General features: G+C 51.3%; 2 protein-coding genes across 2 annotated transcripts; one reads left to right on the top strand and one right to left on the bottom strand.

Annotated features, from left to right (window-relative positions):
- Nucleotides 1–1,870: 1,870 nt before the first annotated feature.
- Nucleotides 1,871–6,651, bottom strand: Ppm1j (protein phosphatase, Mg2+/Mn2+ dependent 1J). Its single transcript, XM_051199315.1, has 10 exons — nt 6,282–6,651; nt 5,057–5,171; nt 4,398–4,685; nt 4,060–4,172; nt 3,694–3,778; nt 3,127–3,245; nt 2,858–2,921; nt 2,594–2,701; nt 2,334–2,485; nt 1,871–2,190 (listed from the first exon to the last, which is right to left on the bottom strand). The coding sequence occupies exons 1-10, from the start codon at nt 6,602–6,604 to the stop codon at nt 2,043–2,045; spliced, it is 1,515 nt and encodes a 504-aa protein (XP_051055272.1). The 5' UTR covers nt 6,605–6,651; the 3' UTR covers nt 1,871–2,042.
- A 4,751-nt stretch (nt 6,652–11,402) lies between these two features.
- Nucleotides 11,403–17,123, top strand: Tafa3 (TAFA chemokine like family member 3). The gene is made up of 6 exons (XM_051199321.1): nt 11,403–11,535; nt 12,877–12,965; nt 13,080–13,195; nt 13,961–14,110; nt 14,909–15,033; nt 16,823–17,123. Exons 3-6 carry the CDS (start codon nt 13,081–13,083, stop codon nt 16,832–16,834), a joined length of 402 nt encoding a protein of 133 aa, XP_051055278.1. The 5' UTR covers nt 11,403–11,535; nt 12,877–12,965; nt 13,080; the 3' UTR covers nt 16,835–17,123.
- Nucleotides 17,124–17,488: the final 365 nt, after the last annotated feature.

The raw sequence follows: 17,488 nt of genomic DNA, 5'->3' as shown, positions 1-17,488 counted from the left end.
AAAGGTCCTGAGTTCAATTCCCAGCAACCACATGGTGGCTCACAACCATTTAGAATGAGATCTGATGCCCTCTTCTGGTATGCAAGCATGTATGCAGGCAGAACACCGAATACATAATAAATCTTAAAAAAACGCTGGATGGTGGTGGTTTAATCCCAGCACTAGGGAAACAGAAGCAAGTGGATCTTTGTGAGTTGGAGGTCAGCATGGTCTACAGAGTCAGTAACAGAACAGCAAGGGCTACACAGAGAAACCCTGTCTCAAAAAACTATGACTATATATTTTTTAAAAAACCAATCAGTTTTACAGACAGACCTTTGGTCACCCAGGTAGTTGCTGCTTCCCCACTGCCTCCCATGCCCCTCCTCCAACATGTCCAGTGTTCCGCTCGCCACAGTTTTCAACAAATACTTGCTGAATAAATGCATGTTAGAAGTTATTCGGAGTCTACTGCAGGTACAGCTAAGCTTATGGCTCTTGTCTGTAAGCTCAGCACTCCTGAAGGAGCAAGGTTACCAAAGCTGTCTCAAACACAGGTAGACACAAACCACAGACACAGCACAAACCACACATTTGGTAAATCAGGCAACTGAGGTGGTGAAAGGCAGTTTTTCCCTGGCCTCTTAATTCACTCAGTAAGCATTGGTTGTCTGTAAACTGAAAGCTGTATGCTAACCATGAATTTCTGCCTTCAAGTAACTTACAGTCTAAAGAACACAGACAACCTAACATAGCTAACATTTATTGAAACTTTATCACATGACCCTTGCTTGCCTACACACTACTTTTAGCTCTTATGAGGCAGTACTGTTACATACATTTCACTGAGACATGGAGGCTCACACAAGTTTCTGTGGTGTTTGGTCAAAACAGTCAGACTTAAGAGTCCCTGCTCTCCATAACTACCCCCCACTGGCTCCTCCTGTGGATAGTTATAATCCTGGAGGAACTGCCTTAGCAGCATACAGGGGCTGTGGGATACCTGGTAAATAGTCAAGAACTGGTAATGTGAGATTTAAAGTAAGTTGGAACTCTGACAAGCCCACAGAGTTTGGAGGGGAATGGTGAAGCTGGAGAAAGAAACAGTAGCCAGACCATATTATGAAGGTCCTTGTATGCCAAGCTCAGGACTTTGAGTGCAGTTTGTCCTAGACATAATAAGGAGTCCTAACTGAAGTTAGGAAGCTGGTGTAATAAAGAGCTAATGTGACGACAGAGGCAGAGATAAAGGCAATGTGAAATATCTTTAAATAGTCAACAGAGGAGTCATACATCTCTTAATATTAGAGATGTTATGACAATGTGTTGCTGGGGAATTTCACCATTGTACTTACACAAACTGAGATGGCACAGCCTAGGACACAGCTGGGTTACACTGCATATACCATCACATAGGCAGCTGATTTCCTGAAACATTACATGGCCTGCACGGCTGAAGTAGTTGAGAATGGTAATGAAGATACATAAGCCAGTTGTGAGCACCTGCTGAGATTACTGACTTGAGCAGCCATGATGGTGCCCATAAAAAGATGACCCAGCGGAAGAATTATTGGCGGGGGAATTGTGCATTCACAATTGATTGGAAGCACTAGAGCACTAGCTATGGAGGAAGTGGTTGGGAGATGCCTGGAATGCATGGGTCTAAAGCTAGGCCAAGGTTTGGGCTAGACACACAGACTTGGCGAGTATCAGCGGATGGAAGAAGCCACAGATGGATGTGGCAGATGGGGCCACCGGTGACAGTACATGGAGTGGGCAAAGGGGGCAGCAGAAGACTCTGGGGAAGCCACATTTTTAGGAATGTTCTGATGTTCTTTCCATCGACGACCTGCTGTTCAGGCTTTGGTCAAAGTGAATAATGACACACACCTTTATCCATCCGGTTTATTTGTCAGTTGCTGTAATTCTGGATCTAGTGGGCGTCCCTTTGTCAATTAAATAGCCACTCGAGTGGGGGGGACACACAACTTCGGTATTTGGACTTGGAGAAGGGTAAGTATGGAGAGGCAGAGATGGCAATGAGGGGGTTGGGGCTGAGCCCATCAGGAGTAACTGCCTGGCCCTCCCAGGGGGATGACGAAGACCGAGATGTCATCCCCGGAACCCAGCTTGTTGTTGGGGAGACGCCAGCCACGGTCCCGGGGGATGCCCCGGGCCCCCAGGACCAGAGCTTGGGCCAGAGCTGTATACCTGCCAGGAGCACATGTGCACATTCATGTACCGACACGCATATGAGAAGACAGAGATACAGGCCCACATGTGGGTCTCCAGGCTTTGTTCCCCTTCGCCCCTTCTGTGCTAACCCCCCAACACCTTGCCAGGCAACCCCCTACCTGCTGGGATCATTGGGCTCATAGGCTGATAGCACCCTGTCCACAGTGGCGGCTACCTCACAGTCACTGGTCACATCCCACAAGCCATCTGTTCCCAGGACTAGCACATCATCTGGACAATGCTCATACTGTGTCAGGTCATACACTCGTACCTGGTAGGGAAAGAAGGAAGTAAGGTCTGAGGTGTGAGGGTTGCTGGTCAGGGAAGAGATAAAGGGGTAAAAGCCGGCCTGAGCATCCTGAAGGAAAGGTGTGCTCACCTCGGGGAAGCAGGAGAGGAAAGGCTTGATGGGCAGGGTGGAACTGCAGACCTTAAGGTTGTGGTCTCCCAAGCCTCGGGTCACCCCGATGGTAGCCATTACCCGGGCCTGAGGGAAATGAGAAAGAACGATGCTATTTAGTTCCTTTCTCAGACTCACCGAAACCAGAGAACCCTCCCACACCTACTGTTCGGTGAAACCTCCACCTCCCTGGACGAGCTGTGGTGGTTCTTCCTGCCCTCCCCCCTCTGCCACAGGGTTTACCTTTTTGCCCTCCCCACAGATCAGAGGAAACCTGAGATCCTCCAACTCAATCTTTTTGTAGGCCCTGGGGAGGGAGGAGTAGAGGAGGTATCACCCAGGTGGCAAAGTCCTTATCCCCCACAAACAGCACACTCCCACACAAGGCCTTCCAGGGAATGGCCATACTCCCCAGCTCCCAGTCTGACCCAGCCTGCAGCTGCCACTTTGCTGCTGGTGAAGGACTGGATGCATTGCCATGGGAACGGCCCCAGCTCTGAGGGAAGTCTTACCAGCCAGTCATATTCTGGTCCCTGTACAGCATCCTCTGCCCCAGCTCCTTGGGCTGAACTCTTCTGGGAAACTCAAGGTGAGTGAACTCACTGCCTAGCAGTTCTGGTTTCAGGAAGCCCTGAGTTGGGAAGGGCCAGACAGGAGAATGGGCATTACACCCAGATACAACATATAACTGTTAAATTATAGCCGACCCTTAAATTAAGTTTACTGCAGGCTACACACCCCTCTAATAGTAACATAAACTCACCCTTCACAAAGGCCTGTGAAGCACGAACCATTGAATAAGGGACTTGTCAGAAGTCATATAATTACACAAAGCAGGATTCAACCCCAGGCAATCCCGATGCCCACACTAGGACTCACTACGATGCAGCCTTTGTTGACTCACTTCCTCAACGTGGGCTACAGTGGCAGCTCAGGCTCATTGCTCCTGCTTCATCCCTCCAGCTCACCGAGCACTCCATAGTCTACTCAGCACCTTCCCAGGAAGTTCCCAGAAGGAAGCTTTCCGTAGGGAGAGATGTAAGAGTAAGACTGGGGTCTCCAGTTAGGCCCCTACTTACAAGCAGCTGAAGACGCTGGCGCTCCGTCTCTGGTGTGAACTCCCTGGACATTGGAATGATGGCACCATTCCGGATAATGATGGCCCTGCCCAGAGACAGACAAGGCTTGGATCTGGCTTTCCCAGACCCTCCATGGAGAATTCCAAAAGGACTGGGCCCTCCCCATAATGAACCTGATGATTCTTCACTCAGGTCCTCGCCTTTCCTTCCCTTGTAGATATTTCCAGCCTTGTCTTACAGCTGTCGCTGCCCTTCCCATCCCTCCAATCTTTTATACTTGACCCACCACCACCTCACTCTGCTTTCCCATCATCCTGAGAGTATGACCCTGTGCGTGGCCACTTTCAAAGCCCTCTCCCCACTCACCTGCTGTCACCTGCATTGGCCACATACATCTTGCCTAGCAGGTACACCACAACCAGTGCACAGCAGCCCCCCTCCACCTGGTGGCCTCGCCGCTCCCGTGCCATCTGCTCATCCTGCCAGGTGAGGAAGGGTCAAAGGGGACAGAAAAGCTTCCAACTCAGTAACCTGCCCTACTTCCTGCCTCTGCAGGCCAGAATGGACAAGAGGAGGACCCCATAGGGGTAACAGGCTCCCCAAGGTGGTGTGGATTCTGGGGGCCACCCACCCAGTGACTCCCTCCACATAGTGTTGACTGGAGTGTCTACACAGCACGTTATTGGCACAGGTCACCCCCTCACCATGAGCTGGAAGGCGTTCTCGATGGCCCCTACTACCAGGCTTTCGTGGGTTACTTCTTTCTGTGGAGACCAGCAGGACTGAGGGCTGACTAGGTGTGAAGGGTCAGAGAAACCTGGGGTTCCTGGAGTGGATGGGAGACAGAGCGGAGGTGGCAAGGGGTCCTGAAGTATTTCTACTAGATCCTTCAGCTGTTCCCGGATGTGGCGATGCAGGAGCCGGGAAGCCATTTCAGCTGCTCCTCCACCAGCATGCCCATCAAACAGGCCCCAGTAGTGGAAGCAGAGTCCCTGGTGAAGGAAGAGCTGGAAGTCAGTGGGGGAGGAGGGTGACAGGGCAGAACAAGCCTGTAAGCACCCTATAAACATCGCATAGGTGAGCTGAGTGTGATATTAAGGCAAATTATTCATGTACAGCCTACTGTGTAAAGAGAGAGAAGGATCCAAACATGAAGGATCCAAAGATCAGCAGTGATGATTAGTTAAATCATCTATAAATACACGAGCAGCTCTACTTTAAATGCAATAGTAATCATTAATAGTGATCTAATCTAACTGAAGCCACCCCAGGGTTCCTACGGTGGATGTAGAACCTCCAGTGCCTGAAACCCCTGAAGACTGATGTCACCACATTGCTGGGGGTTAGGAGGATGGAGTGTTACCTGGTTCCGGGTAGGCTCCCTGGAGGCCCCTGTAACACCCCTCTGGCGTTCCACGTACACGACCTCACAGCAAGCCTGGTCCTCATTGTGCCTGCTCTTGCCAGCATTGATGACCCTGCCAGGCCAGAGTGTCCCACATCAGGTTAGACACCAGACTAGGTCCTGGAATAACCCCACCTTAGACACACACACTCTCCTGCCTGCTGGCCAATCTGAAAAAGGTCACAGCTGCCTGGGCTTCAAGCCAGAGGGAAGAGAAGACAGGGCTAGCAAGAAGTACTGTCTGGGTGGCAGAATGGACAGCCTCACAGAAAGGCCCTTAACTGTAACTGCCTCGGTTCCCGAATCCTTGGGCAAAGGAGACTTTCTGGAAGGTGGTGCTGGGGGTGTGGTCAGACCAGTCAAAACTTCTCTTGCAGTGAGGAAGTGCCCCAGCCCAAGTGGGGTAGGAGAAAACGGGCACACCTGGACTGAGCAAAAGTCTCTTAGCTAGAAACACCTCCCACGCCCCACGCAGGAGCTAAGTGAGGCGGTGAGGGGGAGGAGCCACCCACCACCTCCCTCCACGACCTCAGTGCCCCCATGTCCCTGGTGGCTTGGCTCGGATTTCCCCGAAGATGCATTAAAAATGTACACGTTCTGGGAGCACGCTGTCGTTCGGGTCGTGCAAACCAAAGGGTCTTTTTCCTTGCTCTACCAGCACCTGTCTGCAGACCCGCATCCAAAGGGAACCATAGCTCACTGCGGGCGGACCCCTCCCCCGCCCAGGGAAGCCGGCGGCCTTCTGGTGTCGCCGCCGGCTATTTCTGGGTGTAGAGGGGGAGGGGGCCGGTAAGAAGGACAGGGAACTGGGGCGCTGGGGTCAGGAAGCGGGTGAACGAGTCTTTCCACCCGTGATCTCCCTGGAAAAAGGAACTGCTCCTTCTCAAGCCTCCCCTCCCTTAGCCTGTGAACCGCGGGCAACGACTGTGAACCGGCCAACTCATCCTCAGTGCGCCGTGCGCTCTCCCTAGGGGTGGACCGTCCTGAGCCGGCCAGGGGGAAGTGGGCAAGGTCCTGAAGAAGGCTATTGAGGCTGCACTCTATCCGAGACAGAGCTGGAAGGGTGCAGGCTCCTGGGAAGGTCCCCTGAACGTCGTGCTGGTGAGGGAGGGCAGCGGCCAAAATGCGTCTCCTGGGAGGGTGGAAGTCCCAATCCTCATCTGGGAGCCCCGGGGGTGCTCACTCGGCATAGCCTGTGCTCCAAGGCAGGCGGCGACCGGTGTCCGGAGGGCTTTGCACAGCCCGGCCTGTGTGGTCGTCGGCGCGTCGCAGCCCCCCGGGGCTGAGCTGAAGAAAAGTAGGTCTGGAGAAGTTCGCCCGAGTCTCCGCTGTCTTCAGGCGTGTCCCGATCTCGCTTCCAGGCCTTGCCGGGGGATTCTTGGGTGTTTCTGTGGCGGCAGGTGGCGCCGAGGTCACGTTGGGCAGATCGGGGGACTTAGGGCGTTGGGACGGAGTGCCACCCGAGCTCACCAGGTGCGCCACAGCCGAGCGCACCCGGTTTAGCATGCTGCCTCCCTGCCCCGCCCTCGGCCGCGGCCCCGCCCCTGGAGAGGCCCCGCCCCTAGGGCTCTATGTGGGCGGTGCCCTCTCTTGATCCAGGCCAAACTTCCCCAGGCTCTAGGCCTTGGGGGAACTGCCCCAACAGCTCCCCGCCTCTTATCCACATCCCGACTTCCTTCCGCCAGAGTGTCACAGGGGAAGGATCTGTTGTGGGAAGAAAGCGGGGAGAAGGAAACATTCCAGTCGTTCTGTAGATTAACATCCGCTAGATTTAATCCGTTAGAATTTAGCCATTGTGACAGGGGTGGGGGTGAGGGGCAGTCTTCCCCCGTTCGGTTCGGGTGGCCAGCCAGCATGGAGAATGATGGAGCTAATGACTTCAGAGCGAAACATCCACTTGGGTGTGAAGCGCTTGGTGTGATAACACCTTAGGCTGGAGCTGCTGAATCTGGAGCAGAGAGTGAGCTAGTGCTGGCTGCTGTGCTAATCACGCCCGGCAGTTGACCTCCCGGGATCGGGGTTCTGGAGCAAAATTCTGCGCTCCTTAAGGCAATGTTCCGTGTGAAAGTCACTTACATTCTATAGAACGACTGTCACTCCCATCCCACTTTCTCAGCACTGTTCCTCCATATTGAGACTTCTGCCGGCCAGTTAGTTAGTAAGGCTAACGGCATAATAAATAAAAACTACAGTTATTGAGGACTTGCTTCATACTAGGCCCTCTACAAAGCAACTTCTATTCATTATTCCACTACACCAACAATGCAAGGTGGGCTACAACCATTTTACAGATGAGGCAGGAGTGGACTGTGCCCTGTTATTTTACTAGACTTGCCCAACAGTCACGCAACCTCTTAGAGAGCCATACGTATGTCAGAACCGTTTTCTGACGCCGGTTTCTCTGGATGAGGAAGAAGGAAATGGGAATCCTAAACCCCCACCCTCAGAGACTCCAAGCAGAACGGGGATGCTGAGCAAGTTCTCTGGCTACCGCCAGGGGGAGGCAAAGGCCAGTCTAAAAGCTTCTCTGGGCTGCCAGAAAAGCCCACTGCTAAAGACTAGGGCTGGACCAAGAAACAGCCAAGGCGTGCTCTTTCTTTGCCTTCTGGAGAGAAGAGGATCACTGTGCTTATACTTGGGGTTACAGTTGATAACTACCCGGTCCCATGTATCCCCAGTACACAGTTCAACAGAAGTCAAGGCCCTTTGGGGAACCACAGACTCCCTGGAATTCTACCTGTAGGCACCCAGTAGGTGCTTCCTAATCATACCCTGGGATAACCTGTGCCTCCCGCAATGGGGTGGCTTTCTTGGCCACTTCTAAATAAAAATTCCACAGTGGTCACTGAAACAAAGTACACAGACTTGCTGTAAATATTCTTAAGCTTTTGGGAGGCAGATGAGTGCAAAGAGCAATGAAAGTCACTGGGACAGAGTTGGGGAGGACTGGTTAAAAATTCAGACTCAAATACAGCAGCAAAGGCATCCAGGGGCCAAGAACATTCTGCCACTATGGGTGTTTTCTTTCTGTTTGAGAAAAACTGAAACCAACTGTCTGATACACGGCATAGTGTCAGTGGGAAGCCAAAGACTAGAGAAAAAAAAGAATAACCTTTGGTTTTATTATTCAGTGTTTCTGGGACAGTTTAACTATCACTTTCCAGTGTCACCCAGCTTCTTTGCTCTTCACAGCATCCACAGTGTGGCTACAAAAGTGGGCCATAGAGCCTTTAGACCCCTGGACTCCAGTACCAGATAATGGTCAGGGGGTCATTTGCTCCCCCAGACTCTGGAACCATTCTGGCTCCCATCCATAACCAAATTCGATGGCTCTCAAATCTCTGAACGCCCCCTGCACCTATTCCTGGGCCATCATATCTCATCCATCCTGACTTCCCCACACCTGGTTAGAGGTCCTCTCAATGAGACAGTAGAGAGTGAGGGGGAAGGGGGACAGAGCAGGAAAAGTACATTTATGAGATGTGTTCTCTCCTGGGAGCAGAGAGACATTCCTCGGAGACAGAGGAGAACCAGGTCTGAGTCAGGGAGGGCAACAGGGCATCCTCCAAACAGGCCCCCTTAGTCAGGCATGGTGGCATTCATCTGTAATCCCAGGAGGCAGAGGCAGAGGCAGGAGCATCGGAAGTTAGCAGCTAGCCTGGGCTACATAGTAAGTCCAAGCCTTGACTTTGACTTAATGAGGTGGGGAGAATGGCTTAGCAGATAAAGGTGACAAGCCCGATGACTCAAGTTCAATCCCCAGCACCTACACAGTGGGAAGAGTGAAAGAGAGGGGGGCCCATCCCTTGTCCCAGGCTGTGTGCTCACGACCTAGAAGCAGGCTCATCCTTTGTTTCTCCCCCACACTTTACCACCTCCTGAGATCTACTTCACTGTAACAGGGGCATACCCCCTCCCATGAAGAGACAGATTCACGAAACACCTCTGCCCTCAGTGCTTAATGCATCTAAAATACAAACCTGTTAAAATTTTGTCATTGGGATTATTTACCATTTTTTCTGATGAAGACATTTGGCACCTCAGCTTTGGTTCCCAAGATGAGAGTTATGCTCATCATCCACAGGGCTGTTCAGCAGCCTCTTGAAGCCCTCGTCTGGTTCTCCACCCTGGAACTGGCCCTGGTCTTCCCAGGTAGGAGGGCAGCACTTCTGTGCTGAAAGTCTTTCCTAATCCCTTCTGGGTGCCAGCTGGGAAACCCTGTGGTGAAGAACTTCCTGCAACAAAGGAAGCTTCCAATTCAGTGGTCCTAACTTCCAGTGCCTGGAAAGCACCTCAGGAACACTGGCTCTCTGTCTCTGTCTCTCTAGCTCCCTGTCTGTCTCTCTCTCTCCCTTCATTTTGAGATATGGTCTGGCTAAGCAGCCCTATCTGGTCTGGAAACCTGTGTAAATCATATAGACAAGCTATCCTCAAACTTGCAGGCACCCTCCTGTCTCCCCTGTCCCCATCTCTGCATTTTCGGGGAGGGATAGGGACTCACAATACAGCTCAGGCTGTGCCAGAATTCGTGCCAATTCTCCTTCCACAGTCTCCCAAATTCTGGGATTATAGGTGTGAACCACTATGCGTGGTCTAAAGAACTGAATTTTAAGACTTAATGAGCTCAGATTTAACAGTCTACTGCTGGAGTAGGTGAAGACTACTTACTTCCAGCCCCAGTGTCCATCCCAGAACACCACCTACCTCCCTTTAACCACAGGACTAGGGGCCACATTACTGGAAGTTTTAGGGATTTGTTCTAATTGTCGCATCCTGCCCCAGAGAATTTTCTAGGAAAACAGTGCCGGTGGGCTTCTGTCCCCGGTCTCTCCCTGCGCCACCAGAGGCCGCTGCGTGCCAGCTGTGCCCATCACTCCCCGCAGAGCGCCCCATGCTGTCTCCAAAGAGGCGGCGGCGGTACCACAAGGGCTGAAAGAGCAGAGACTACTCCCAGCCAAGAGGCTGTGCTCTCCCAAGCCCGAGGGCAGCAAGCTCGGGAGGATCTGGCTGAGCTCCGCAGGGCTGGTGGGTCCAGGCCCAGAGCATCCCGTTACTCAGAGCGGGGCTCACTAGGCTAGGATGTCTGCTTAGCCATTGTCCTGCTCTCCTCGGGGCACAGAAACTTGATAACGATTGATCGATCACAGACAGAGCTGGGGACCAGACAACACCCAAGCTGATCACTCCCGGGGAGAGCCCGCCCTTGGGAGTTTAGATCCCCAGCTCAGAGGCATCAAGGACCTCAGGCCAGAAGGTTGAACCCGGGCCACTACAGGTGGGTACCAGGATAAGAATGGGCGCTGGAGGGGGACAGGAGCAAGCAAAGCAAGGTCGAAGGTTCTTGTTGACTCCTTGTTGGTATGCAGGCTACTCTCTCAGCATCACCTTAACCTGTATTGGGGATTGAGGAAAACAGCCCAAGGAAACTGAGGTAGACACTGAAGAACAAATCCCAGAAGACGCCTCCAGCGCCATCTGAGGAAAGAATAGAATGCCAGAGATCCTGAGTACACCTTTCCCCTAAGTTTTGTGGGCATTGGGGTATCTAGGAGAAATGCTCATGCTCACGGGATACTGGTAGTGTTCAGCCAGAAATAGGATGTCACCAAAACGAGAACAAATGGCATCTGCAATGCTCAAAATGAGGGTCACCGACACAGGCTGAAAGAGCAGACCCACTCAGAAAAGAGGCATATCTCGAAGGGCGGGAACATACCCATCCCCAGTGGGTGGGCACGACCCCCTCCACTACCCCCTCTAGGCCATTCCGGAGCTCAGCAGCCTGTGTGTTTTAGTTTTACTTCTCACTGGAGACTGAGTGAGGACAGGACCTTGTGCGAGAATGGAGAAACTCTTGTGGGCTATGCACTGAAGCAGAGACCTGTTGCACTGCTAGGTTAGCCCTCTGTAAGAACAGTAACAGAATTAAGCCAGCTCTAGAGGCGTCCAGAAGCGGCTCATGATGGGTTGGAGGTAGAGGCTAACCCAATTTGGAGATCTTAGGAGTCTCCCCCAGGGATCTCTTCCAGGACTAAGCTCTGCAAGCTTCTCTGACTCTAGCTGTGTCCCAAGACCAGAGAGATGACAGCACTGGTACTTAAATCCCCTCACTATTGCTTCACTTCTAGAAAAAAAGAAAATCCAGCCACTGTTCTCAGGGTCAGCCTCCTCCTCAGGTTTCCATGGTCTGGGGGAGGAAGGCAGGGGAGCAGAGACAGATTCCCAGAGCAGAAATGACTACCCTTGCATGGGAACAGCCTAAGCTGGACTTCCTTTGGTGCCCATTCCCTTATTTTTTTCCAAACTTTCCCTTAGCCCCTGTAGGGGTCTGGCCCCTCTCTATTCTGAACTACCTCTGTATTGCTCCCTACTTATCCAGGTGGAATGAGTCTGAGACCAGCAGATGAGCAGACAGAAGCCTAAAGACTCCAGGAACGGTAAGTGAGACAGCTAGAGATGGTAATGGAGGAGTGGACATCCCCTCCAAGGGAGCAGCTATATCCTTTGGTTTGGCCCCTGGTATTCCTAGTCTGAGCTGGCACTTGCTAGAGCTCTTCCTGTCCCCTCTGTGACTAGTTTCTCCCAGCTTCTTGGTGCTTCTGCGTCCCTGGTTTCTCTCTGGTTCTTGCTCAACTCCAGCATAGATGTTTGGGGCCCTGTTTGGTTCACAGGGGAAAGGAGGAATAGAGCAACGGGCCTAGGGCAGCTTCTGGCTCTTGTCACATGGTAGCCAATCTCTGGCAGGACATTTAACTTCCAGCCTAGATTTGTACCTTCCTTCCTCTGTTTGTTTTGATGTGTGTGCACCCATGCGAAGTCTGGGGAAGCCTTCTGGTAGAGGCTCCCTGCTATATCCTTCTCCATGTTACTTCCTTTAGACGGGTCTTTCCCTGAATCCAGTATTAAGCTATCCAATGTTCCAGTGATCTTTCTACATCGTCTTTGTCTTCACATCTGTATTGCCATTCTCATGCTTGCTCAGCAAGTCCTCTCACTCGCTGAGCCATCCCCCTCAGCTTGTGTTTTATTTTTGTTTGAAGTAGTATCTTCCCATGTAGCCCCTGCTAACTTGGAACCCACTATGTTAGCCAGGCTGGCCTCAAACTACCAATGATCCTTCTTGCTGCTACCTCTGATCACAAGCATATGCCACTATGACAAGCCTGTCTGTCTTTCTAAAATTTAAATTGCACTGCTGGGGCAGTTCCATGATTTGAAACTCAAACATGTAAAAGAAAGAAATTGGTGGCGGGGGGGGGGGGGATCATTCCCCCTCCTACTTCCATCTTCTCCACAAGCAACAAATTTTCCTTCTTAATGGCAAGCAATGTATACTTTTCAGACCTGGTGTGTACATATTCAGTAGCACGCATGTCCCCTGCCTTGTACACACTGTGTATACACTTCCTATTTGTTGCTTTCTCCCCTCCAGTAAGACTGGATTGTCACTAGAGTCTACCATACACACCATTACAAAGTTCCCAAGATGCTTTTGGGGTTTGGTCTGTTCTGTTGTGTGTTCCCAGTGATCTGGAGGGGACTGCGTTTTCAGACTCCCCACAGTGTACTGGGCTCCTCCACTGATGGTTGTTGAGGCTATATCCAAACTATTTGAGCTTTATTTGTAAAATGGGCAATAGCAGGCCTTTGTGCAAGAGCACACAAGTGAAGTGTCTAGGTCAAGAGCTCAAAACGTGGGAGTCAGCGTCATTGTTGTCTAACCCATGGCACAGCCCTTTAATTCACTCTGCAAAGTCTCTTCAATGTTTCCTCCACAGGCTCTACCTTCCTGTCCCCTGGTCCTTCTGTGTCACTCGTCCCTTCCTGCAGTGACATCGTGCCTGGCTGCAAGCTGTCTGGAGACAAGGTGTGTGCATCCTGCTTAACCTTGGGCTTCTAGAGCATGGCACAGAGAAGAGGCTGAAACTGGGTGCAGACAGGGAGCAACTGCCCTGAGTTAAGCATGCATTTCCCTCCACAGAATGAGCGAGAGGACCACGAGCAACTGGAACCCAGGCAGCTGGGTGCTAGCACTGTGCCTGGCCTGGCTGTGGACACGTCTGGCCTCTGCTTCCTTGCAGCCTCCAACAGCCACAGGTTTGGAGAAGGTGGTGAGACTAGACAAGGGTTTTCTACGACATCTGGAGAGCCAGAAGGCACCCCAACCCATCCCAAAATGCAGGCAGATCTCTGGGGCAGAGTAAAATTGGCAGAGGTGACTCCTCTGGGTATCACCCAGGAAACTATCCTCTTCTGCTGCCCAGTCCAGAGACAGCCTGGGTAAACACATTGGTCCTATCTTTTCCAGGGGGAAGGTGTTCTGCAGTGAGAGGCCCTCGGGTGGAGGCTTAGGTCTAGTCTCCTGGCCTAATTCTGGGGTTTTCCTTCTGGGATGGCTAAAGCCTCTGTAAGCGGATGATCCTCCCCCACGCATTGTAAGCTCTGGGGCCCTTGCCCTCACCCTGAGAAAGTGGAAGGTGGGGGCTGGTGTGCAACTCCAGCTTTCAAAGAGTCTGGAATGTGGTCTCACTGAGGTGGGGTGGGAAGGTAACACACAGATTGCATCTGCTCTTTTCTCCCTTACCATTAGATCATTAGATAACTCTCTCTCTCTCTCTCTCTCTGTGTGTGTGTGTGTGTGTGTGTGTGTGTGTGTGTGTGTGTGTGTGTTTGTGTGTTGAAGGTATGAACTGAGCCTTCGCCTCTATGCTAGGAAACACTACCACTGAATTACAGCCCCATACTCTTAACTGACCTTCCCATCACGAAGGAGGAGGGGCTTGAGGATCTACAGCAGGGTGGGAGGGAGGAGAGCCTTTCCGAGGCCTGGGTCTCCTGATCTTATACTACTGGCCCAATCAGTCCTAGTAAAGCAGGGCACCTGTGAAGTGATTGCTGCGCATCGCTGCTGCAACCGGAATCGCATCGAGGAGCGCTCCCAGACCGTCAAGTGCTCCTGCCTTTCCGGCCAGGTGGCTGGCACTACAAGGGCAAAGCCCTCCTGCGTGGATGGTGAGTGAATGGCCAGGTCCTGGTCAACCAGGTGGGTAAGGAGGCCCAGAGCAGAGATAAGAAAGTCTGTTTAGACCTCACCATCCATCTGCTGAGGATCTAGTTTCATAGCTATCTTGAGGCTTACAGGATCAGTCTCAAGTGATGGAGGATTGTCTTGGAGGAGAAGGCAGACACAGCCTGCCCTGTGTCATAGAGGAAGAAAGCTCTTGTTACAGGCCACACACATACCTGCCACCTGGTCCATACGCACAGGGATGCATTCCCTCACACCAACTCCAGAGCCCACATGCTCCTCCAGAGAGGTCCTGTTCTACAAGTCTCTTATTCTCAGCCTACCTTTGCCTTCTCCTTGTGGACACACATGGTCACTCACATCACATACCCACTCTCCCTCCTTTCTACCCACACTTGCGTTCTCACACTCTGGTAGCATCTGCATTACCATGCTCCCTAGCTCACATGCCAGCTTGTGCACTCCTGGATGTGGGTTGGATATCAGCCCATGTACACTAAGGAGAGCACTGAAGATGGTACCTCTGTGCTAAGGACAGCCAGCTAGCTTGCTGTCCTCCTCCCCTTTTGGTGCAGTGTAGTGATTAAGTTGATTGGGATAGTCCCCAGCCCGCAGCCTAAGCACAGTGTTGCCTCTTTGGTCAGCCCAGGGTAAGGGGAAGAGAAGGGGAAGGTAGCGATCAAAACCCCAGGTGTAAGGGAAGGTACCCCTCAATTATGGACCAGCTGTGGCCAGTGCTGTGCCTCCAGACCTTAGAGCCACACCTGCCTCCTGCCCCACAGCCTCCATCGTCCTGCAGAAGTGGTGGTGTCAGATGGAGCCCTGCCTGCGGGGGGAGGAGTGTAAGGTGCTCCCGGACCTGTCGGGGTGGAGCTGCAGCAGTGGACACAAGGTCAAAACCACCAAGGTATTGAGGGGGATACTTCATCCTCCCCTCCTGTTCCCCCTTCACCTGGGGTAGCGCATGGGCCAAGCCCTGGAGGGCTAGGGTGGTAGTGCCATAGGTGGGCATGTGAACCAGGAGAACACACTCCAGACGCTCCACCTGAGCCTGTCTCCACTCTAGGCACTGCCGCTAAGGGTGTGGTTTGCCCTTGTCAGCAAAAAACGATGTCCTGCCTGGCTTGGTTTTCTCCTCTTTGCTTAGCATGGGTTTACCACTAGAAAATATTATGCCTTTAAAAACAAAGTGGAGTAGGGCACAGTGGCACACGTCTGTAATCCTTGCACTCAGCAGGAAGATCAGGAGTTCAAGGCTAACCTGAACTACATGATATCTGTCTCAAAACAAATAAACAAACAAAAACAAAACAAACAAAAACCCAAAAAAACAAAGCAAAACAAAACAAAAAACAAAAACAAAAACTAAGGCAGGGGGAATGGGGAACTAGGAAAAATTACCTAGCTCAGAATTTCTCCTAATACCTGAATTCCAGAAACAGTAACTTCTGCCACAGACTGTCCCCTGTCACTTACACCACTCTACAGCCATTAGCTCCCTGCAGTTCCTACCTTTCCCCCTCTAGTCAGCTTGATCTGTCCTCAGTGATAGCACCCAAGAAGATTATTATCATCATGGCTCCCTGCCTGCCCCACAAAACAAGGGGTAATTAAATTTTTATCAAACTATTTAGCAGCTCCATGTGTGCCTTGGCTAATTGGTTGCATGCTGTGGCTAATTAGCTGCATGTCATTGTCATCATCATCGGTGCAAATGAGTGACAAGCCAAGGCAGTGTCTCTGCCCCCATTCACCACCATACACAGCAAGAAGGCTGATAATCAGAAGTAAAAACAGGTTCTAGGGTTCTAAAACAAGTGGGGGTTTTCATCGAATGCACAACACTGATAGCTAGCTACAGCAAGAGACAGTTTGGGGGCTGTAGGGGATAGCTCAGCAGTTAAGGACACTTCTTGTTTTTGCAGAGGACCCATGTTCAATTCCCAGAACCCACATGGGTGCTCCCAACTGTCTATTACTAAGTCCTAAAGAATTCAGTACCTTTATGTGGCCTCCTTAGACACCAGACACACATGTGGTACATAGACATTCATGCAGATACAAAACACACACACACACACACACACACACACACACACACACACACACACATATATAACTTAAAAAAAGAAAGTGGGGCTAGAGGAATGGCCCAGTGGTTAAGAGCACTTCAGAGTTCCTGAGTTCAGTTCCCAGCAACCACGTGGGAGTTCACAACCATCTGTAGTTGGATCTGATGCAGAACAAGTACTCATATACATAAAATTTAAAAATTAAATATTAAAAAAAAGAAAAGAAAGAAGGAAGGAAGAATAGAGTTTGGCTGAGTAGAAGGTTGGGCAGCCTGTCTGTAGGCAGCAAAGGGAGACAGCCAATCTAAGAATGTTATCAAGATTTGCCAAGTGTGACCCATCACAGAGCTTGGGACATTTGTCATACTGTTACAGGGTACGGTTTGTGGCCTAAACATGGCCTTTGAAATGTGTGTACTGACTCAGCAAACAGGGGTGAGGCTTGTCTGACTGATGTCAGCATGGACCACCAGGGCTCCATCCCGTGTCCAGCCTGAATGGCTTTAGGAGACTGGCAACAGTGACCTCTAAGTGCTTTTATGGCCCAGGCTCTCTGGCATGCTACAATTGTTGGCTCCCTCTTGCTTTCTCTAACCTTTTTCTTCCCGATTACTTTCTTTCTAGGTCACACGATAACTCTCAGGGGGTGTGGCTTAGGCAGGACAGCCTTGCCTGAGCTCTGAAGAATGGCTTCTGCTCACCAGCCAGCAGATATGAAGACTCACTTACCTTACATGTAGTCCCATGTGCCCCATGTCAAATGCAACATCAGACTTGCCAGGGCCCTGTTAGTCACACTGCTTAGCAGAAATGCTTAGATCTTCAGCCACATACTTAGAGACCTGTGATCTCCTACAAACAAAGGTCACACATAATCCTGTCCTTAAGGAATATCTTGTCAAGCTAGGGAGTGGATGACAGACAATTTAAGCAATTTAAAGGTCCCATGGCCCCTGAGCTACCTGCTGTGGGTGTGGTGGGGATGGGGTGGATGAGAGTCTCATAGATCTTCAGTCATCCCATGATCAGTCACATGGCTATCTTCCCATGAGTCCTGCATCTCAACAAGATGCTAAGATGTTAAAGGAGAAACTGTCCCCTGATTCCAAACCACTGTGATCTCCTTTGACAGTGCTGGAAAGTAGAGTCAACAGTTCTTCAGCAGAGTTCTGCAGAGGCAGGGCGTGTGGCTCACCTTTTGCTGTCTATGGGATGGATAGATAGGCCCTCGAGATCATCCCCACCGGAACTTCATGTGTTTTTTGTTTTTCTTTTTGTTGGTTTGTTTTG

The sequence above is a fragment of the Phodopus roborovskii genome, unplaced genomic scaffold, assembly GCF_943737965.1.
Source record: "Phodopus roborovskii unplaced genomic scaffold, PHOROB, whole genome shotgun sequence".
Lineage (NCBI taxonomy): Eukaryota > Metazoa > Chordata > Mammalia > Rodentia > Cricetidae > Phodopus > Phodopus roborovskii.
The sequence above is the reverse complement of the archived record's forward strand: the minus strand, read 5'-3'. Positions and strand labels throughout refer to the sequence as shown.

Coding starts and splice junctions, on each gene's coding strand:
- Tafa3 (XM_051199321.1), top strand. CDS start 13,081: ATGAGCGAGAGGACCACGAGCAACTGGAACCCAGGCAGCTGGGTGCTA. Junction 13,196..13,960: donor GCAGCCTCCAACAGCCACAG/GTTTGGAGAAGG, acceptor TGGCCCAATCAG/TCCTAGTAAAGCAGGGCACC. Junction 14,111..14,908: donor AAAGCCCTCCTGCGTGGATG/GTGAGTGAATGG, acceptor CCTGCCCCACAG/CCTCCATCGTCCTGCAGAAG.
- Ppm1j (XM_051199315.1), bottom strand. CDS start 6,604: ATGCTAAACCGGGTGCGCTCGGCTGTGGCGCACCTGGTGAGCTCGGGT. Junction 3,246..3,693: donor GCCAGCGTCTTCAGCTGCTT/GTAAGTAGGGGC, acceptor TTCCCAACTCAG/GGCTTCCTGAAACCAGAACT. Junction 2,486..2,593: donor TCCTCTCCTGCTTCCCCGAG/GTGAGCACACCT, acceptor TTTCCCTACCAG/GTACGAGTGTATGACCTGAC.